The following is a 24,214-nucleotide window of genomic DNA, read 5'->3' on the forward strand; positions in this document are numbered from 1 at the left end:
AAGCAGCAGGGTAACAAAATCCTATAGACAATACAAACACCCACAATAGGAGTTGCAAACAACTACAGTAGTTCAGGTGGGTAGCTGCGTCAGCATGCGTAGTCTGCAAAGGAAAATAGGTTTATTCCATGTTATTTCGGCTGTGAAGCCTTCCTCAGTTGTGAGAAAGACAGGGCAGACAGCAAAGATTAAATAGCACAGAAGAACAAAAGCTGGGGGAGGGGAGGGGTAGAGAGGCCACTCAGGAAGTGCAAAGTGGAGAAGGGTGAAGAAAGGTGTCAATACTGAGATACATGAGTGAATACATGAGACTAGAGATTACATGAAAATAAGTCGGTCATTGAGAGAAGGGGGAAGGTGTGAACCTAGTTTCAGGATGAGTTTAGTTTCTGTAGTATTTCTGCTATGGAAGTTGAGAGACCCTTCTTTGAGAACAGGTACAGAGAGATCAGTATGATCATGGCCATCTGAGGTGAAATGAGAAACTACTATGGGCTTGGAGAAATCTTTAATCTTCACAGCCCTAACATGTTTTCTGAAGCGGTATCCTAATCTCCTTCCGGTTTCCCCAACATAGATAGCTAGGCTTTTTTGCAAGAGATACAGTAAATGAGGTTGCTGGATGTACAGGATGTCTTTTGGGTGATCCGGAATTGACCTGAGGGGCCCTGAATGAGCGTGTTGTTAGATATGTATTTGCAGGTGATGCAGCGAGTTCTGTTGCAAGTGAAGGTGCCTGGTGGGGATGATTGCCGAGTGCGATCAAGGGAGCTGCGACCCTTGGGTGGTCGGAGGTAAGAGATGATTGGGAGATCAGAAAAAAGGGTACTATTGGAGGGATCATCCTGTAAAATGGAGTAGTTGTTAATAATGGTCTTGGGGGTAGAAAGTGTGTTGGAGTGGTAGGGAAGCACCAAAAGAATTATTAAACCTTTCAAGTGAGACCATGAGTTCCTGATCGAGTTGAAGATCCGAGGACTGTTTTCTGGCCTGGGTGAAGGCCCTATCGATAATATGGGTGGGGTATCCTCTGTTGATGAAAAAATAATGCATTTTGAGTTCTTGGTTCTGGAAATCCATGTCGTCACTGCAGAGTAGACGTAGCCTGAAGAACTGTGAAAAAGGGAGAGAGTTTTTGGTGTGAGTGGGGTGAAAAGAGCTGTACAGGAGATAGCCGTGTGAATCTGTGGGTTTGTAATAGACCGAGGTAGAGAGTCGGGGATGGTTAATGGATAAATTTATGTCTAGAAACGGAAGAGTGGTGGAAGATATGTTAACTGAATATTTGAGAGACAGGTGAGAGTAAATTAAAGCAGGAAGTGCTCTAGCTGGTCATTAGAGCATGTAGCAGCACTGCCGCAGTCATCGAGTTTTGCTTGTAGAGGTCATGTACAAAGCCAGTATAGGAAGCAAAGAAGCATTATTCTACCCAGCCAACTTCCTGGCTTCCTTAAGGTTAGGCTTCCTTAATGTAAATGTCTTTTTGCCACACCACAACAGCTCCTCCTTTGTCCGCTGGTTTGATGACAATATCATTCCTGTTGTGGAGAGATTGGAGTGCCTGAATTTCTCCTTGGGTGAGGTTAGACCTGTGTTTCCTGGGTGTGGAAAGGGTCTTGGGAACTTGAATATTGCATTTGTTAATAAAGTTATCAACTGGTGGAAAATGGCTGGAAGGGGGAGTCCAATAGCTCTGTTTAGGATTAATATCATTAATGGCATCAGTGACCAGGTTGTTGTCTGCTACCGGTGAGGAGGACCTGTCAGCAAAATGAGCTTTGAGACGAATCCTGCGGTAAAAACGGTTGAGGTTGACTTGGGTTTGTGGGATGTCCAGCTTCTTGGGGACTGGAAGAAAACTGAGGCCCCTGCTGAGAAGAGATCACTCATCCTGTGATAGGGAAAGGTCAGAGGGTATAGTAAAGACACGATTAGGATTTCTTGAGGTGGTAGGGGTATTGATGGTCTTTTTCTGTAGAAGATGATTGAGGTTTTTATCCTTCTCTTAAATGTGGAACTGGTAGAGTAGGGTGTTGAGGGATCTGATGAGGTTAGTTATAAAGGGAAGATGCTGAGGAGCTATTACCCATAAAAATTCCTTGGCTTCATTGATGTTGTTGTCAGAAATGGTAATCTGTTGTTTGAGGGAGAGGATGGTAGAAAGCATTAGTTTCCTCAAACACTGTTGTAGAAGTCTCTGAGTATTGCCGGAGCAGAAGCTACAACTACAGTAGAAACTTTTCTGCTTCATTTATCCCAGTATCCAAAGTAAGATGCTTAGCAGGTTTAGGTCTAAGCAATGTATTGTAACTGCATATACAATGCAAAAATGTTAATAATTGGGAGAAAAGGTCAAGTTCAGAACACTTCCATTAAGGAGCAAGAATGTTTGTCTCCTGTTCAGGCTTCAAAGGGCTTTGCATCTTTGGATCTATTGCTAAGGATTACTGCACCAGATTATGATGAAGAAGAGGAAGAGTAAAAACACACATCCGTATGTCATGAGGACCTTCTAGTCAAGTCAAAGTTTGCTAAAGTTGATCGGTGTTGTTAAGACATTGGTGTTGTTCTGGACATGTTTAAGGGCTGCAAAATATATTATTGGTCTTGACTCTGAATCCACACTGAAGTGGAATTCTAGGAGAAGCAGCTCTTCAGCAAGATGAAAACAGTTTAGACTTTATGCCTGCAATGATCTTGAATAACCTGACAGAAAGGAGATCCATCTGTCATTAAAATCATTTGGTATTACCTTTTCATTCCAGATCTGTATTTCTATGACAAAGATATGGAGGTGTATCTTTAGTCTCTGTCCACCATATAGTTGCCCGGGCCCTTCTAGAATATACAGTATATCAAAAACATTGCCTTAAATAGAAATGTTAAAAAATTTAACTAAATAACTCCAAACTAGTCAGAAACATTTCAAGTAGCACTCAGGATGTAGTAATAAAATATTTAAAATGTTTTTGCCATTAATCTGTTTCACTTTTTGAGCATTTTGTTTCTGTTTGGAACGTTATGTTTCAGTGGTTTGTAAACTAAGCATGTTTTTTGCTGTTGACAGGTAACGATTACAATATTCACTAATGTTTGGCTAAAATTTCCTTTTTCTTTGGTTGTCAATGCCAAAATTGACAATGTTTTGCATGTGGAAAGTGTGGTTTCAAACTTTTGATTTTTGACCATATTTGTTGAAATACATTGAGTCTGCAAAAATGGCAAAATTGGGCCCAATTTCGTTTTTGAGGAAACAAAAAGATAACACTTTTCCTGCATTTCAGATACACCCTTAAGCACAGCAAATGCAACACAAATTGTCTAGGTGTTGTTCAAACCCTAAGCCTAACCCTTGCTTGGGCCTTTCTAGAACATACTGTATATCATAAACATTGCGTTAAACACCAGTGTTGATCATTTTACCTACCTTATTCCACACTAGTCATAAACATTTCAAGTAGCATTTAAGAAGTAATAAAATATTTTAAATGTTTTTGCTGTGAATCTGTATCAGTTTTCCAGTTTTTGTTTCTGTTTTTTGGAACATCGTGCATAGGTGGCATGTAAAATAAGCATGTTTTTTGCTATTGACAGGTTAGGCTTACAATATTCAGTAACTTTTGGCTATACTGTACTTACCATTTTGTTTTCCTGTGAATGCAATAAGTGAGAATGTTATGCAAGGGGAAAAGTGTGGTTTCAAACTTTTGACTTTCTACCTTTTTGGTTGACGCACACCTTGGGTCAGCAACAATTGCAAAATTGGCCAAATTTAGTTTTTGAGGAAACAACAAAATAACACTTTTCCTGCATTTCAGATGCATCCTTAAGCACAGCAAATGAATCAAAAACTGTCTAGGTGTTGTTCAAACCCTAGCCCTACAGTATGTAAAAAAAATCCATCATTATCTGGTGTTTCGCTGTTATTAATTTCCATAATAGCTTTCCATCACCTCAATAGGTGTTGGTACAGTTCTCAGACTGGGTGTTGAATGTACAGTATTATGATTGACAGTGAATGTATGTTAAAACAGATCTTTAAAAATGTTATTCTACTAATGTGTATTGGCTGCCTTGCTTTCCATGATTAGTTCCCTAACTTACAGGTACTGTTCTTTAGGTACTTGGACCATAACTTGAAGAAACTATCTACAAGTTCTTGTAGTTTGTATAACATGATTCTTTGCCTTGTCTGTCCACCATCTATTTTTCAAGGCACAAGTTATCCTTCTAACCTCTATCTATGTTTGATGGAGGTCCAAATATACTACTTGGAGTTTGGGTCATGCTGCCATGTGTGGAATGTCTGAATCAATAAGATTATTGATCATTAGACCATTTTTGCCAAACCAGTCCTGGTGTAAGTTCTTCTGAACAGGTGTTGGTGAGTATTTGTCTTGAGGTCTTCCCCTAAGGAGTATGAACACTTCTTTTCTTGCCTGTGACTTTGATTATCTGTGGACCTTGTTTCTTCCATAGAAATGAAAAAAAAAGAAGAAAAACAAAAATCAAATACAGCAATCCTAAGGCATTATAATAAATCTAATATGTACCCACAGGCCATTAGTCAACTTTACAAATCTATCAAACTTTCTTATCTTAGTAACAAGGCCTTTTACCTTGCAGCAGAAGTAGGGCCACATAGAAATAACATTATGTTTTGTATCATTTGTCATAAAGGTGAAATAAGTGTTGTGCTTCATATTTCCTTTGAATAAATGGTTATTTCTGGAAAATGTGAACAACTTCCAATGTTTGGACTAGGACATACCAAACACATGACAATGGTTTATCTCTATGACAAACTACAAATGGCTCTGTTCAACTGTGGTGCACAGTATTATTATGTTTGTTCATTGTTTTCATCTGTTTTTACGTCTTTATTTTAGATAGGGTTTAGGGGATTCTGTTCATAGACAGGTAGAGTGCATGTCTCTGGGAGTTGGCAAGAAACCAAAGTTTGCCCACACATCCAGTATGCATATTGGACCCCTTTTAAAACAAACTAGGAGCATAAAGACACAATAGGGATTTAAATGCCTTAAATGCTTTGAAAATGGGGACCAAAGCATTTAATTTATCAGAAGCTGAAAGTGCATGCTTTGATACAGTAGATTCCACCATTGTATAATGTCATGAGACAGTTTGCAGTGATGTCCAGTTTGTCATGAGACCATATAACTGAAAACTTTAATGAACATGAATATTGTAAATTGGATCAATTATTAAATGTACTGTATGATGATGTGCATCTTTGATAAGTACTAAGCCTCTAGGATAGGCTGACACTAAGTGATATTCCCTTGAAATCAGGGTTAGCAAAGGCTGGATATATACTGTAAATATTCCTATATTACTGTATATCGTTGGAGAGCACAATGAATGAAAGATCAGTGTCAAAAGAAATTTGCTTCCTTCAGTAGGTGATCAGGATTCAATTATGAAGTAGAGTGGAAGAAAGCAATTTTTGTTTCCAGCTGAAAAAAAAAGTTTTTTTCATTTTTAATTACACTGTAAAAATCATTCTACAAGACAAAAAATAATTATAATGTTCAATTCATCAACATGATTTCCATATTAAACTATTTAATTTGTGTATGAAAAGTTAATTTTTTCAATCAAGTTGCTTTTATTTGTACTTACAAAACTCCTTTACTATGTTTCACCCAACAGACAAAAACTGGAATAGCCCTCCTGTATAATGAAGAGACTGGTAATACTTATGACATTCGACTAAAGCTAACAAAGGAGATATTAACAATACAGAAACAAGACGTTGTTTGCATCAGTGGAGGTGAATCCAGTTCACATGTAAGTACTAAAGCTTTATACTTTCTTACAATAATGCAGAAGAAGATTTGATCCTTTACATAGCAAGTGTGATTCATAAATACTATAAAGTCATAGATAAAATAAACAACGTTTTTCATTATTTTGTCACATGTTAAAATGTTACAATCAATTTCCTTCTAAACAATGTCAAGAAAATAAATGTAATGAAGTAGAGAAAATAGGATTATTGAAACTGTCAACATTTTACAAATTAACAATATACACAGTACTGCTTTACCCAACATTTTTGAAAATTCATGAAACGGCAGTTTAATCCATCTCCAGGGGCAATTGCAGCTGCAAAACATTCCATCATTGATTCTACTAACTGTTCACAGATATCTGCACGGATACGGGACTCCTCAAAACAAAGTTAATGCAAATAATAATTCTAATAGTTTACTCCATTCCTCATTTTTCTATTGGTGCTTTTCATCTACCCCCAACTGTCCATAAAAGCATGAGGTTGTCGAGTTTGGAAGGTGAGTAATATCAACAAAAAAAATGAGCATAGAAAAATGCCAGAGGGTGTTGTTTTTACATGTAAAAACAATCTTGACTATTGTGAGGTCACCAACAGTACATCATTCTTCTTACCCATAGCGCATTTGTGAGACATTTGTGATTCAAATGTCTGGTCTGCTATTAATTTAAACTCTTCAACTATTCGGGACATTCCAGTTTGATGCACACCCAGCACTTAAATACCCTAACAGTATCATTGGATAGTTCTAATATTATTGTGTAAGGGGTTTTCTTGTTTTAAATATGGAGTGCACTTTGCTTAAACATGTAGATTACTTTGTTTTGCAAGACTTTTTTTTTGAAGACTTTTACATGTATCAAAGATGTCAAAGATTTGTTGGTTGCAGCCCATGCAATGTATGACTCAAAAATTAAGTAGATGATCTTGTAAAATATTGCTATATTTATCCTTCAATTCCATGTGTAAATAAACAATAGCAGTGGTAAACTCCGCTAATTTAATCTTTACCGATTAAATGTAAAACATGATCTGATGCACTGTATATAATTGTATTGTTTATTGTTGTTTATAATTGTATTCCCCTAATTCCGTTTTCACATTTTTAATTTGAATCAATTAGAAAAGCAGTAAACAGTTCATTTACCTCAAGCTTCAGCACATTGAAATCCTCTTGGTCCTTTATGATTTCAGCCTTTACATGTAAAATCAGAATTACTAAATTGGATCAATTATTAAATTAATTGTTCTAAACTACCGCTTTTTCCAATGTCTTTAGCCTGTAAAAATGTTTTGGTCACCCATGAAATCTACAGGGTTGAAGCTATTTTTTGTAAGGTGGGGATTATTAAGATGGGATAGGGGAAGTTGTTTTAAAAATGGAATGAAAAACATATCTAACAAAAAATGAAAAGGCTAAATTCTAATTAAATTCTTAGGAGTCATGTGTCCCAGACTACTGCTTTCCTTTAAAACTTTAATACACCATAACTTTGGACATGTAGACATTGCGAACGAATCACAGTGAATACATAATATTCATATTAACACAAAGAAAAATACAGTAGCTTGTGCCACAAAACATTCTTATGACAGTAAAAATTAGTTTTAATGAAAACTGCATTGTACAGTACAGCTACACGAATTGATGTGGGACATATCATTCAATTGTATTTCCAGTTAATTGTTTTATATAACTTTTTTTCACTAATCAATTCCATGGTATGGAATGAATTGAATACAAATCATAAAAATTTTGCTCATTGGAGTCATGTGGGCTCAATTTATTATGATCACAGCACACATGGCCGTCAATTTAAACTGCTTCGCTATATAAACCATGAAATAATTCTTCAAGCTGACATAAAACTGAATATAACACCTAGAAATAGTGTTTTGTGCTCTATACTGACAAACTTGACATAATCCATACTGGTCAGTTTTCTTGAACTTGGCAGAAGAAGCCGAACATATTTGAACAAGGTCTAGCATGTTACTGCTCATACTGTATTTCTGGTGAGTTTAGTTTAAAGTTTATATACCATCACCATTTATGGACAAAATACAGTCACTGGATTTTATGTGAACTTTTATGTAATGCTGACATACAGTGCCATGAAAAAGTGTTATTGAAAATTTTTGACACTGAATGTTTTCAGGTCTTCAACCAAAATCTAATTTAAGATAAAGGGATCCTGAGTGAACAAATAACACTTTTTTTTACTTATTTCATTTATTTGATGAACAATTTATCCAACACTGACTGGCACAGTGTGAAAAAGTAATTGCCCCTGAGTTAAATCAACCCAATTAAAGAGCTTATAGTCAGCTGATTGAACACAGCCAGGCTTAATTACAGACAGCTCTGCTCAATATAAACCACACTTACTGTATTTTGACCCCTACCATTAGAGTCAAGTTGCCAGCACAAAGATTCAACAAGCACATTATACCATGATCAAAGGAATTTCCTGAAGAGATCAGAAAAAAAGTTGTTAATATCTATCCATCTGGAAAGGGACATAAAAAGCCATTTCTAAGGCTCTGGGACTCGAGCGAACTACAGTAAGAGCCATAATCTCCAAATAGAGAACACTTGGAACAGTAGTGAATCTTGCCCAGAGTGGCCAACCTGCCAAAATTTCTCCAAGGGCGCAGGGTAAAATCATCCAGGAAGTCACAAAGGATCCTAAAAAAACATCCAAAGAACTGCAGGCTTCTCTTGCCTCAGCTAAGGTCAGTGTTCATGACTCCACAATCAGAAAGAGACTGGGCAAAAATGGACTTCATGGGAGAGTAGCAAGGCAGAAACCACTGCTAACCAAGAAGAACAAAAATGCTCGTCTCTCATTTGCCAAGAAGCACCTGGATGATCCCCCAGCCTTTTGGGGAATGTGTTATGGATAGATGAGTCAAAAGTGGAACTTTTTGGATGACATGGGTCCCATTATGTCTGGCGTAAAACAAACACAGCATTCCACAGTAAGAACATCATACCAACAGTCAAACATGGTGGTGGTAGTGTGATGGTGTGGGGATGCTATACTGCCTCTAGACCTGGACGACTTGCCATAATTGAAGGAACCATGAATTCTGCTCCAGATCAGAAAATTCTTAAGGAGAATGTCCAGTCATCCATCCATGAGTTGAAGTGTAGTTGGGTCATGCATCAAGACAATGAAGTCCACATCAGAATGGCTGAAAAAATGCTAAATTAAAGTTTTGGAGTGGACTAGTCAAAGTCCAGACCTAAACCCAATACAGATGCTGTGGCAGGACCTGAAACAAGCAGTTCATGTTTGAAAACCTACCTATGTTTCTGAATTAAAGCAGTTCTGCGAGAAAGAGTGGGCTAAAATTCCTCCACAGAGATGTGAAAGACTGATATTGAATTATAGGAAGCATTTCCTATAATTAGCATTATGGTTGCAGTCATTGCAGCTAAAGTTGGCACAACCAGTTATTAAGTGTATTACTTTGTGTTGGATAACTTTGTTTATTACATAAATTAAATAATAAAAATGTGTTATTTTTTTTTTTACTCAGGTTCCCTTTATCTAATCTTAGATTTTGTCTAAAGTTCTGAAAACATCCAGTGTGACAAATATGCAATAATAAAGGAAATCAGGAAGTAATACTTTTTCATGGTGCTTATTCAGTTTTAAGTGGGTTAGGGATGCTGTTGTTGTGTATGTCAATAAACAGACATTCTTATTTTCTTTTGACTGTTTTATTAACTACACAAATCACACCTTTATGCCATATAATCCCGCCTTCCATTTCTCGTTCTGTTGTCTCACGATGTCTACTAACTATATTACATCCCCTACTTCGTTATTTTTAAAGTACATAACTTTATCATACAATTGTAACAATTCTATATCAACACACAGGAAACTATTATTATCTATTACAACAACATTTATGTAAAACCTTCCAATTCTATTCAAAACATTCAACCCTCTTTTTTTCTTGTAACATCAATATCTATGTGTGACAACTCAAATGTTCGTTCAATTTCTGCTTACGTCACTTCTAAATATCACCTCATTTCTAGCAGTCTAAGTAACGTCTACATAAATAACAAACAAAATAGGGCAATTTAACATTTGGAGGGCTATGCAAGTCCTTTATTTTTAAGTGTCTCCGTAATGAGCCAGTTTCCTGATAAACCCTGCCACGTCTGGTTGTTACTTCACTTTTGGGTAAAGTTACTGGCTCTCCTTTGGATGTACTCTCCCCTGTCTGAGAATGCTGCATTTCCTACATGTCAGAAAGTCCAGTATTCCCAGCGTTTTCTTTTTCTGTAGATTCAGGGACATCAAAGGAGGAGCGTGTCAAAGATGTTTCACATTTCTCATTATTTTTGAGCCATCTTCCACATTCACTAACTCAAAAGAGTTACAAGATGTGTTTCTCAATACACATAGCGAGTGTCTTTGAACTTGGCATCCAATTTACCGTCGTCTAGACCGGTCACAAGCACTACATCACCAACCTTGAAGTTGTGATCCCATTCTTGTCGCCATAAATGTTATATATGTTAATAAGTGACATTCTTATTTTCTTTTGACTGTTTTATTAACTACACAAATCACACCCTTACTCCATATATTCCCGCCTTCCACTTCCTGTTCTGATGTCTCACGATGTCTACTCACTATACTACAGCTGTCATGTTTATCTTGTGTGTCTGTTTCATTGTTGCATTTTTCTGTATCTTCACAATTATGTGTGGATCCCATCTCTGTTTTATAAGCCACAGATGCCAATGTGTTTGATTCTTTTTTGTATTTGCTCTGGCAGTGAAAGAAGGGGTACAGTCACGTGCATCTGTGTCTCTTGGCTCATCAGTGTTGGGTAGAAGTAGTTTCTTGTTTATTGATACTCCTTAGATGAATTGGGATTATAGAGAATTTGGAAGCTCACACTCCTCTCTAAATCTCTCTAAAACCTTCAACATCACTATTTCACTTTACAACCCAGTAAATAAATCTATGAGAACTCACACATTTCATTCAAATTTCGTTCAATTAAAAATAGAGCTATTTGTTTATTTTTGAGAGTATTTACATGTCCTTGAGACCATACTATATATTTGGTAGCCCATGAGCATTACAGTCCTTTCATGGGCCACCCAGTATTAAATCATCCTTGTCATCACTTTATGTGCAAAAATCTTTGATTCACTTTTTTTAATTTGTGTGAGGCTACACAGTACCTTTTAGAATTTTCAGAATATACCTTCTGAAAAGGTTTTTTATAGGCGAAGACATAGGGAACTGATTTATTAAAATTATTTTTCAGTGTTAGATGTACTGGAAAAAGAAACATATCTCCAGCCTCTTTCTGCATTCTAAAGCTTTCAGACCTGTTCACAATATTTAATTGTATGTCAGTGCTTGCTGTTTGAGAAATAATGGTAATATAACATTTTACTTTACTATTTGTAGACAAAATAAATTGTGGCATTGATTTTTTCTCTTTATCTAAGACTCTCAGTTCTTGTATCTGATGATGCTCCAATTTTAATTTGATTTGGTTCTGGAAAATTTTTACATTTAACTGTGGTGATCTGATTTCGGAATAAGCCCGTCATAAAGCAGCTCACTGAAAATATTACAGATTTTTAATAGATTAAATTTAACCATAGCTCGTTAAGGGAGGTTATTAATGCTTAATTAGGGGCTCTTGTATAGATTGTGCTTCTTATCTGAACAAATCCCATATTGAGTAGACTTCACAGTTAGGAATGACAATTTTGCAGCTGGAAAAATAACAACATTGTAATTATCAGAGAAATGAGCTGCATACTTATTTTCCTAAAAAATCCTGCTACTATTAGACAGGTGCAGAAGACACTGCAGACATGCTGACCACCCTAGCAGGTCACTTGTTCTAAAACTAAAACAAAATGGCAGCTAATGCTTCTTAACTTAACTAAAGACGATGATCTTCTGCTCGTTAAGCCTGCACATTACTAACAATCAAGGTTGATATTCCTTTTTAGTAACTGTTGGAAATATAGGAACATGTTGGCCATTTAATACTAAACCATTTTTTTTTCATTCCTTGTATGTTTTTTTCATAGAGATCAATAGTCAGACTTAATCTTGTCACGATCCGGTTCTTTTCGGGCCCTATGCGGACGACACGATCCAGAATTGTGAAGACACAAGGGGAAAAATAGTCATGCAGGAAAAGGGTCTGGAGACAGGGGGCGTGTCCGGGGAGTGCTGGTGATCCGGGGAGGTGTGGCCGAGGCAAACAATCCATGTAAAGTCCAAACGGGGAATCCAACACAAAAGCAAGAGTCCTTAACCAGGCAATCCATCCGGGGGTTAAAACCATGAACCGGGTCGGGACCGGCAAAGGGAGGGGAATCAGGAACAGAAGGTTAAAAACATAACGGAGCCAGACGCAGCAGGACCCGGGCTCTCACGATGCGGAAATCAATGAGAAGCCCCGGATGACGTCTGCATCTGGCTTATAAGGTGGAACAGAAGAGGGGCTGGAATAAAGAACAGGTGTGGGTAATGGGACAGAACGAGGAAGGGCTGGAGCACCCTTAAGAGGAGGAGTAACGATCGTGACAAATCTAATATCTCTTACAAAGAGTAAATATGCGCTGGAATGTTAGAACTATATACAGTGTGTACAAGTCTGTATCTGAGGGAATGCAAAGGGGCAGATGCATTTTCTCAATTTAGACCAAGGCGATTGCACACTTGCACTAAGTTTGTGACCTTTTAATCTATTCTTTTGCACCTGAGCTAGTTTAGGGTTGCCATACTGAAGGTGCTGATTACCTACAGTTGCAATTGGCAACCATCTAATTTTCTCTAAAATACATACAGTACAATCTGCATTTATAAGTTTTATCAATTTAGAGTAGACTGTTTAGAGATTTATTAAAATGTCTTATTAGAAAGTAGTAAGCTAAGAGAACAAAAAGACATACTTTACAGGGTGGTAAATACATTTCAAGACACTACAGAAGATTGATGTTGCAAACTCAGACATAATATTTAGAAAATGTTCTCTCTTAGAAAATAGAGATGATCATGTGCCATATAATAGATCATGACTAGGCAGTTTTTTTTAAAGTTTCTTTCCACTTCATCAACCAAGCTTCTAATCAATTAACTTCAGGAGTGCAGTTTTTTATTTAGATTCAGAAAAGGCATTAGATCAGCTACAATGGTACTGCATCTGGGTCATTCCACAAGGTTTCAGTCTTGGCTACCCATTTATAAAAATAATTTGTAACCTGTAAATAACTGTATACAGTATGTTCAGAAGTGTTGGAATGACTCCTCAGTTTTCATTCAGTAGAGGCACTTGTCTAAGATTGCTTCTATTTGTCCTTTTAAACTCAGGTAATTTAGAAAGCTCGTCAGCATTGCTCCTGTTTACACACAGGGGTCCATATCTCTTTAATCCCTCTATGCTTATGACATTTTCTTATTTCTTTCAAATATTTCAGGACTTATTCAATAATTTTGGTGGACTCTCTGGATGTAAAAAAAAGACAAAATCAGCCCTTATGTCATTGAATCAACTTCTTCTTGACCCTATATTTCTATTTAGTCACTGTCCTCAGGATGTTTTATATTTTTAAACATTAAGTAATCTTGGACATCTCCTCTACTGTGCAGCAAATTGTGAAGACAATATGCCTGCTGTCCTGAATGGTCCTTGATGGCAGCAGTATGGAGTAGTTAGTTCAGGGTCTGGACCTATGGAAGGTTTACTGGAAGGTTTGGGTTTGAATCCCAGGCAGCACTGTGCTGCTATACCCTTGAGCCAGGTACTTAATTTCAATTTTTTCAGTGAAATGCCCAGCAGTATACATGGTGATGGATGTAAGTTAATTTAGATACATTTTATCAGCCAAATAAATTATGAAAAATGAACAAAAGCAGAGCAGGTTTAGCTAGAAGGGCTTCTCTACTGGAGGAGGAACAAACAACCATGGATTCATGGATTTTAGATATAACTAGAGTGACAGCGCCAAGAAGTCCTGTATTTCACCTGCTCAGGAGAACAATGTACAAGTTACTGAAAATCTTCAGGCAATATGCCTTTTTCTAGTGGGTTTTACTGCAGCCAAGAAATCTATTTAAAAAGGATTAGAGGACACTTAGGTACCTCTTTCTAATCATTACTTGCATTCTTGAAGCATTATTAACAGAATGAGGTAAAGAAACACTTAATGTGCTTGTGTGAATACCATGTCGGATTGGACAGATACATTGTTTTCATATACAAAATTAGCCTATTTTCCTCTCCTTTTGTTCTATTTTTTGTGAACCCCCTTTAATTTTGTTAGACCTTTTATCTGTTAATTACTAAATACTAGTTACTATAATACATACAGTAATAATTACTGTAAAACTGGTCAGGCTGGAGGGTAACCTTTGAATAGTAGGTTAAGTGTTCTTCTGAATCAAAATCATTCAAAAGTACTGTAATATGTTACTGTACCTTTAAATATTTTTAGTCCCATAAGAATGAATATGTCATTGTAATATTTGAATCTACTAAAATATTAATACATTAATACAAAAGTGAAAGTTGATACAAAAGTTAATATTAAATCAAAGTCCTGTTTGAATATATATTTAATCTGCAGGGATTTAAAGCATTGTTGATGTTATTTTTTAGGATATGTAGTTAATCAGTTATAATGATTATATCACAAACATATTTAAATAAGACACTTAACAGATCCCTTTAAACTAGAACACTTTATACTGTATTCTTGTATTTTGTAGACATCTAAAATAATGTATGAATATTGATAATGGTAATGTTTAATGAGAAACTAAGAAAGTTTTCTAATTCTTTGGCCTGATTAACAGGAATTTAACATTATTTTTAAGCATTAAATGGTATTTAAAATATTCCAAAATTATTTGGTCCATCATTTGATTTTAATGACAAGGACTTACAGTATGTTTAAATTCCTTCATAATTATTAGCATTCATGTTATTAATAGCATTTGAAACTGCTGAATTGTCTGGAATTAAGAAGTTCAAAACAAAAATGTTTGAAAATGAGTAACTCTATGTCAATTACTCTTGCTGTAACCATAACAAAAGAAATTACTTAAATTACCCTCTATTTATCTATTATCAAAACATGTTTATTCCCAGTAATGATTATGGTAATCAAAAGTCTATAATAGACTACTATTAAAAATGATCATATTTAACGATTTCTTTGTAGTAATTGAATGTTTGTCATGTCAATTGCCAAACCGCTTTATACTGTACCATACTTTGTTGCGGGAAGTCGGAGCCTAACCAGCAAGCAAAGAGCGCAAGGCAGGGTACATCCTGGATGGGGTGCCAGTCCATCGCAGGGCAAGTGCAAGCCAATCATACATGGGGTCAATTTGGAGGCTACGGTAAAGGTCGAGGGGGGAAATTTGGCCCGGACACCAGGATAACTCCCTACTCTTATCGAGAAAATGCCCAGGGATCTTTAATGACCAGTGAGAGACAGGACCTCAATTTAATGTCTCATCTGAAAGATGGCGCCCACTACAGTATAGTGTCCCCACCACTGTAAGACCCACACAGACCGCAGGGTAGGCACTCCCCACTGGTCCCACTAACACCACTTCCAGGAGCAACCATAGCTTTCCAGGAGGTCTCCCATCCAGGTACTGACCAGGCTGAACCCTGCTTAGCTTCAGTTGAGCTGTAGGGTGATATGGCCGCTGGCATTGAATGTTTGGACTTTTCAAAAACATTTTAGTTTATTTGATTGAGTCTTGATCAAGACGTTTTCATTTTTTTGAAAAGCCCAAACAATTATTTTTCATTTTGTGTATGATGAAGTACAGTAGCCCATGGCTAGAACTGCACAATATTAAGCACAATCATGTACCTAAATATTCAGTCTTCTATATGGTCATAGTTAACATTGTTCTCGTAATTGAATGTACCCACACGCAATGGCATAAATGTTCTACCAAACAGTCAATTAAGTGAACAGCCTCATATTTTCCTGAGTTTGTTGCTGGTTGCATTTTTGAAGGCAATGCAGTAAATTACTTAATGAAGGTAATTGATATTTTAGAGCAGGGGTCTTAAGCACATTTCCTGGAAACAACCTTAGCTCACTACTTTGTGGAAAAATAAACATAATTTACATTTACAACTGTGAATTCTCTTTCAAAACAAATGAGGAAGCTTATAATTTTGTGCCTACTTTATTTAAGTATGGTGGGAAGAATGGCATAATTTCATAGTTTAATTGGACCTTTTTTTTCCAATGACTAGCCTGCTTGATTGGATGATGTCAGTTTGAGTAATAATTTCCCAGAAATATTAAGTATGAAGCCTGAATATTTTGAATAATTCAAGTTTAGAAAAAATAGGGGCAGTAGCTTGATTGTTTATTTTACAGTACATATTCCTAGTTCATTTTTAGTAATACCTTAGGGAAGGCAAATAGTATTTGATCGATGCTGTACAAAAACTTATATATTTACAGAGATTATTAGGGCTTTACTTTAGGGGGTGCAAATCATTCTTAACCCTTTATATTATATTTGCTTAACAAACTGTTATTGATGTTGTATTTATAGAATGAAGAGGTGTGTCCATTCAGGTACATAATATATCTAGAAGATTCTGTAAATATACAAAGATTTACTTTATTTAAGCTGCTTCCCCACAACAGCATCATTGGCTCCACCTGCTGGCAGACAATTTAAATAGTTTTCTAAGAAAGGGTTAAACAGATGAATGTCAACTGAACATTATAACTTTATAAAAGTTGAACTATAACACCTGAACTAATAGATCTTGACTATAATGTGCTATAGACTCTCATCACTCAGACATACAAGTACCAAATGAATAAAATTGACTGTCTTCAGTTCATATTAACAGCAAATTCATTTATATAAAACAAGCTGTTTATTCTGAACAGGTTGGCATTCAGTTGTAGGTAGAGCCAGCTCAAAACAGCAACTACCATTGGGCTACAGCAAAGAAGAGCTAATAATCTGCCATTTGTGGACTAATTTTCAAGAAGTGTAAAATGTTGAGTCCAGTAAAGGTGCTTTTGTACATTGAAAGATATATAATGTGATACGTTTGGTGTTCCAAGAAGAGCTGGGGTAATATAATCACATTTTGAATACTGTATATGTATAACAGATTTACCAATAAAATACTCATGTCTAACATTTATAAATGCTACAGTTTTCCTGCTGAACACTGTGTGATCATTTTCAATGTTTATTTTTGATAAGCTTACTTACTTAGAAGATTGTGTTATCAGTGTGATAATAGCTTTCTATCTCATTCTTCAACTGTTGAAGCACTGGTTTTCCAAGAAACCAATGAAGGTTAGGAAAACAACAAATATCTCTCAGTATCTGGGCAACTGCATATCAGCTATCATCTAAACAATCTTGAAAATTTATAGCGATGTTTACTTCGATGAAACCCAAAAGTGATGGGCACAGATGAAAAATAGCATAAAATCACTGAGCAGGATGCAGTTTTGGAGGTTGAGGATGAAGTTTTTGCTTAGCTGATTAGACACCTCCAACTACACAACTACATACAGTATATTGTATTATTTATGGATAAGGGGGAAAGACATTACCCATGTTTTATTTTTTTTTCAGAGTTGTTTTTATGATGTATGATTCACACTTTACACCTTGTCCTCATATATACAACACACAGTGTGTGGACAGATCATTAACTACCTTTGTCTGTGTTTTTCAAACTGTCATGAATGTTAGCATGTGAGTCAAGTGCAGAAGCTGAAGCTTTGTGCATTCTTTTTTGTTTTCTCAATTTTCTCTCTTAATTTGCTTACTGAAGTGCACATAGGCAGATCATACTCATTATGATAATCCCAGTAATGGGGATATCATGTGCAGGCTGAGTGTTTGGAGACCAAAGAACTAAAATCATCTTCACCTTTAATTACCATTGATCTTCTCCAAGGAGAACAAAATTTAAAAGACAGAGTTGCATGGCTCCAGGCATCAATATGCACAATGCAGCTGAAAAATAAGGTAAACAAAAAGTAATTGAATCACGGTCCATCTCAGTCTATTCCATTCCTTTTATTTTAAGATCTTGACAAAGTTTAGACCTCTCTATTTGAAACATTATAAACATTTTAAATCACACCTGTATTTTTGCAGTATAATATCTATTTTTTTAAGTTACTTACAGTGTCTTGTGTGAGTATTCACTCCATTCCAAAGATCAAATTTTGTTGGACCATTTTTTGCATGCACTGTTTTTAATTGAATATTTTGGTCAAACTGTGAATGTGGCCCACTTTCATGGGTGAACAAAGTTAAATGTCAACATATAAAAAACCACAAAGCAAAATAATCACAGCTGCAAGTCTTTTTTTAAGAGTCTTCACCAAAAAAATGCAAATCAGGATCCTGATCCACAAACAGAATGGGCAAATTTCACCCATTCTACCCATTCTTCTTGGAAAAAAAAATTGCTCTGTTAAGTTTGCTGGGGTTTTTTGATGAAGAGCAAATGTCATGTCTTTCTTCAGATTTTATATCAGATTCAAGACATTCACTTCCATCTTGTTAAACCACTCCAGTATTGCCCATGTCTTGTGCTTTGCGTTAATGATGAAAATTTAATTTTAATATCTAGTGCTTAGGAGAGGACTTTTTAGAATGTTTTCCTCTTTTTTTTTGCTATATCCATTGTATAGTAAACATAATTTTAAATTAATATGTCTCAGTCCCTTCTGATGAGAAGCAGCCTCATAATAAAATGTTATTACCACCATGCTTAATAGTTAGGGCTGTGTTGGGTTTGCACCAGACTGCATTAATACCCAAGTGTTCTAGTTTTGTCTCATCTGACCACAAAACATTTTATGTTTGCAGTATCAATTAATTGCAAATTCCATGCAGCAAGAAATGGTTTCTTTCTTGTCAATCTGCCATAGAGGCCACCCTGTGACTCATGAACTCATTTTCTCCCATCTGAGCCACAGAACTCTGTAGCTCTTTCAAAAATTGCATTGTCCTCATGGGTGTAGCCCAAATTAATTTCCTCCTTGTTAGTTTGGTTCATTTTGTGTTGCCAGCCAGTGTCCATTTAGGAAACTCTGCAGAACTGCTATGAATAAAGCAATAATAAAGCTATGAATACATCAGAAAGACCACCGAAACTAAAATTATTCTGCAGCTAGGATCACACCTTCTCCCTTCCCTTAACGACAGACTACTGTTCTTTTAAATTTTCTCCATTCATTGGAAGTTTCATTTCACACCTCTCTGCACCCATTCTGACTTCACACCTCTTGATTGGCCTCTCTTTCTGTCCCCTGCTCCCGCCTCTCACTCCTCCTCCCTCCCAACCTTTGTTCTCCCGCTACTTTACCTTTGCCTACTGCCCTGTCTCTCTCACACCTGAAGAAGGCTCCACGGCCGAAACGTTGTGTTCTCTTTCTTCTTTTTTTCAGCATGGAATAAACCTATTACTTGTTCCTTTGCAGCCTACGCATGCTGACGCAGCTACCCACCTGAACTGCTATGAATAAATGTGTGTTTGACGCAGGCAGGTCGGGAGTGGGAGAGAGAAACACTGAAACACTTGTTTTCGCCAGAGACACAGTGTAGCCGATGGCTGATAGCTGCAAGACTGATGAGGTGCAAGGAAAGAGCAGCATGTGGGTGGGCTGTGTGAGTGTTGTATGATTTACCCTCTGGAAGAGAGTTTATCTGAGTGCACGTGCAATTGTAATGGTCTGTAGCCTGTGAGTACTGAAGAGGTGTATAAATTGTGTTTATATTGCAGTCCATGCCGTCCACCGATTTTATGAGAGAGACAATGGTAAAAAGCAGCCTTGTAGACATCAGGGTCCAAAGGTTGCAGTCACCAGTGATATGACAGGACTTGTTATAGGTTGCAGAAGCCCTCTCATGACTGAATGTGTGTTTGGAGACACCAGAGAAGAGACGTAGTCTTGATAGCAGAGGGTAGTCAGCCACTGACACCCAAGAGACTTCATCAGCTTGTTGATGTGAGAACATGAGTGGTATGCAGGAAGATGGCAGATGGAGAAGACAAGTCTTCCCCAGAAGGGGAACAATGTGTGAGATCTAGGAACCTGGAGGGGTTCCAGCAGAAAAGAACTTTCAGACTGCAGTAGGGTTTCTCTCCTGTCTAGGTGTGTCCATACTTGAGACTCTAGAATGTGAAAGAATGTAAGAAACAGTAATGAGAACATTTATGAATTAGTGGTGGTCACTGAGCTGGAATTGCTGCCCAAGGGGAGGTACTGTATGTGCAGCTGTAAGACCTGAGAGGAAGCAGTATTCCCCAGCACTGTGGGAGGGCTAATTATTAATTCCTGGTGTACTAGTATTTCTGAGGGAGGACCAGAGAGCAGGGATTTCAGCTGGAAGGATTCTGGCTCTGTGAAATAAGAGTGGTGGATACTGTCTCTCTGGCAATGAGTGACGTCTGACTTGTCTCCACAGTAGGAAAAGAGAAAGACCAAAAAGGATCTTTGGAGGTGAGTATGCACCAAAATTTAAGTTGTTTCGGGTTGGCAACGAGCTTACCCAGTGAAGTGGATCCTGCCTGGTACACACTTCTTAATGGTTTACTTCACCATTCAGCAAAGGATATTTAGTGTCTTTAATTTTTTAAACCTTTCTCTTGATCAGTGCCTTTCTATGACTTATCTGTGTTGCTTTGAAATCTTCTTGTTCTTCATAGTAAAATCTTTGCCTGAAATAAGATTACTGACGGAAGGACTGACTAAGGTGTTTTTAATATGAAAACTACAATTTCACACTGACAGAGGAGCCTCAACTGATTGTGTGACTTGGTAAAGTAATTTTGTACATGTGAATTGATTTAGACTTGTCATAGCAAAGGGGGATATACATTTGCAGGTAAAGCAATGGATTCAGTTGCAGGGGAAAGTACGTGGTGTATATGGTTAGTGTGGCAGACTAAGGGAGCTATGAACAAGAAGGTTGCACAGAATAGGTGGTCAGCAATATGAAATGACAGGGTGGTAAGGAGAGGTTACCAGTGGAGGTGTGATCTTGTAAAATGGGAAAGTTGTCAGTCATGGTTCTGGGAATAGAAAAGGTGTTAGGGAAGCACCAATGCAATGTGGTTGTGAGTCTGGAAGCATGGAAATAAGCTTTACCTGTTCCTTTGCAGCCTACACATGCTGACGCAGCTCCCTACTGAAACACCTTTAACTGTCCTGCTCTACCAAGATATTAGACAATATTATGCAATTTCCAATTACATCTACAGCATGATTTCCACTATGATGTTCACAGATCTTTGAAGATACTCTATACTGTAGGACCATTAAGCCAACAGATCATGCAGATCTCTGTGACATGCTGTTAGAGGTTCAATAGGTTTTTGCAGCCGGAATTGCACATGCTTGTGGTGTCCTTTTATCTGACAACCACTGCCTGTAAACCCTTCATGATATCTAAATTGATTTGTTAGCCAGGTCTACAAATGCTTTTACTAACAGTCATTCCAACAATGTAACAGCACACTGATGGCACTGGGAAGTGTATATAGACAGAGTTTCTTTTTAAATAGGCTTTTTGCATTGTTATATTCAGTATGAGTCCTGAAGCACTTTCCACGAATAAAGTAATGATTTAAAACCTGAATTGCATTGGTTGTGCTTAAATTTTTAATCCTTTTTGTAAAGTTTTTTATTATTGTTTTACCAAGCTAAATTACCATTTTTAAAGCACAGAACTGTTGTACTTCGAAGGCAAGCTGTCGGGGGATTGGGTCTAAGCATCAAAGTAAGTTTTAATCCTTTAAATTTTTTTCTCATTGATTTTATGATTACAATTTGCATAGAAATGTGCTGGTTAATTGTGTTAACAATATTATTGCTATATCTGCATTTTAGGGTGGTGCTGAGCATAAAGTGCCTGTAGTCATATCGAAGATTTTTAAAGATCAAGCTGGTAAGGACACTTTGATACTATAATGTACTTTATTGATTCAGACTATGAATTATGTTTATCTACACTATTGTGGGTGAAGTGTAAAGTAAATTAAGGACTTTGGATATTTATCCAGCAGTTGCAGTAGATCATACAACATACTGCTTGTTTGTTGTTTTTATCTGCTTGTTTAAAGGTCAGCTGAAATGTAGATCTGAAAATATTAAATTTTGATAAAAATAAGTACTTAAAGTATTTAAAATAAGTACTTTAAGAAAATCAGTTAGTAAAACTGTGCATTATTAAAAGTATTAAACTGACAATTTCAATTTTTTTGGTTATAGTCAGTTTAGAATATTTCCTCTTTTTTAGCATTTTGAGAAATTGTGAAACAATATGGAAACTATTTTGTATATTATGCTTGAGATCTGGAGAATAGAAAGCAGTAGTATTAATTATGTTTAATACAATGTCTAAAAAACAGAAAAAAAGTTATTTACTTTTTGTAAGATTTTAAAGGAATTGCACTGATGCTCTCCTTTAGAATGTGCGACTCTAAGCTATATTGTATATACATTTTAACTTTTTAAATACTTATTATATGTCATCCCTTTTATTTAAAATTTTTAAAAAAATGTTAACACAAAGTAATCCCAACACTTTAAAAAATAAATACTGTACAGTAAATGAATGAATAAATAAAACCCATGTTAACACATCTTAATATATATTAAGAATCAGAATAATTCTTTATAATAATAATAATAATAATCAGAAGAAACGTTTTTTGCTAGGATAATCAAAATGTCTTTAATCAGTCTGGACCAAACATAACAAAGTTAATGAAAAAAGATATAGTATATATAACAACATATAAAATCAGTATTAATACGAAAAATCTCTGGCTGTATCCAGCAGTGTCAATACTAAGTATGGGAAAGTGTTCTCTCATTCTGGAAATTATGCTTTCCAAAACAATAGGTAAAGAAGCTAGCAGATGCTACATAGGCATATGTTAGTCTCTTTGGGTTTTGCTAATTACAAGAGTTGTAAGTTGTCTCTAAGCCATATGGAATACATTATAAATGACTGGGTTGACTTACTAGGGGAATAATTAAATCTCATACAATTTGAATATTTACTATACTTTTTAAAATGGATGGAATATATTAGACATTTTATATGTGTTTTGTTACCGTTGCCTTTTTAAAATATTTTATCTGAGCTCCTCTCTTGGGTATAGTCCTACAGTATCACCGAATTTAATTCAAACTTTATTATAGTGCAGTATTGTGGCATAACAGAGAACGGTTTTCTCACAACTTTGGAGTCCTGCAATTGATTGGATCAGTATTTAGTGCTTCTAAATTTAAATTTCTTTTTCTCAAGCATTTAATATTCTATGCAAGGAACTGATTAATTTTCTTAGTTAATTAATTGACCTCTTTTTTGTAGTGATCATGGGACACTGAGTTCCCATGAAGGTTCTATGTGAGTGGTTCAATAAAATATGAAACCTATTGATCATTGCAGAAGCAATGTATATTTTTAAGTTTTTTAAAGGAAACATTTTTAAAGTTATTTCACTATTTTTGTACCTTTTTCTTGAAAACCGTGGTGAACAGTCAAGAAGAGAATACTGTATATGCAACACTTTATGACAATTATTTTTCTTTGCAAAACAAAGATAGAGCTAATTAAAATATTTCTTGCATACTTGGGAGCAGGATGTACACAGTCGTACAATATAAAAATGACGCTCTTCATTTTACAATACAACCAAATACACCAAAATACTGAAATAAAATCCAAACTCTTTGTGTTCTACCTAGATTCTTCAAAATCCCTCGGTAGCTGGAGCTGTTAACAGCTTCAGAGTCTGTCTCTGAGACTTTTCTCAAAAACAATTCCAAACAACAGCTAGAAATGGTCTCTGCTTTCTGGTTTTTAATGTCACCCAAACAATTGTCTTTCACTAATTGGTCAGGCAATTTGACAGCAGGTCATTCCACATTGCTCTCAGGGCAATGTCTTTCAGACAAAGATCTCCATTTGACTTCTGACCGTTTCTAACATATGTACAGTATAGTGGCAAAACCACCTGGCAGTAACTCCATGGGTGGTTACAGAAGTGATTAAAACACCTCTAGTTACATAAGGGATTACATTCTGCACAGTCTCATTTAAGTAAGTTTTCAATTAAAAGGTATTACAACTGTTATAATTATTAACTACTTGCTTTCCATGTTACTAGAATGCTTTTGAGCCATAACTAAAAGGGGAGCATTTCAAATACATTTGGAAATTTAACCAGACATAAAAGAAGATCCGTGTATGAGGCAAAGAACGAGTTTGCACAGAATTTTCTTACATGAAGTAGGATTGACATTATATGGTGTATAGGCCATGGATAGTGCTAAAAGTATCCTAA

The 24,214-nt window shown here is 36.2% G+C and overlaps 1 protein-coding gene across 1 annotated transcript in view; it reads left to right on the top strand.

Annotated features, from left to right (window-relative positions):
- Positions 1-24,214, top strand: part of sntg2 (syntrophin, gamma 2) — a 375,695-nt gene that overhangs the window by 216,845 nt on the left and 134,636 nt on the right. The window contains exons 2-4 of the mRNA XM_088904645.1: positions 5,674-5,811; positions 21,580-21,636; positions 21,747-21,804. Coding sequence (XP_088760771.1) covers positions 5,674-5,811; positions 21,580-21,636; positions 21,747-21,804 — 253 coding nt within the window. The remainder of the gene's footprint in view (positions 1-5,673; positions 5,812-21,579; positions 21,637-21,746; positions 21,805-24,214) is intronic.

This window comes from Atractosteus spatula, chromosome 2 (assembly GCF_055471065.1).
Source record: "Atractosteus spatula isolate fAtrSpa1 chromosome 2, fAtrSpa1.hap1, whole genome shotgun sequence".
NCBI lineage: Eukaryota > Metazoa > Chordata > Actinopteri > Semionotiformes > Lepisosteidae > Atractosteus > Atractosteus spatula.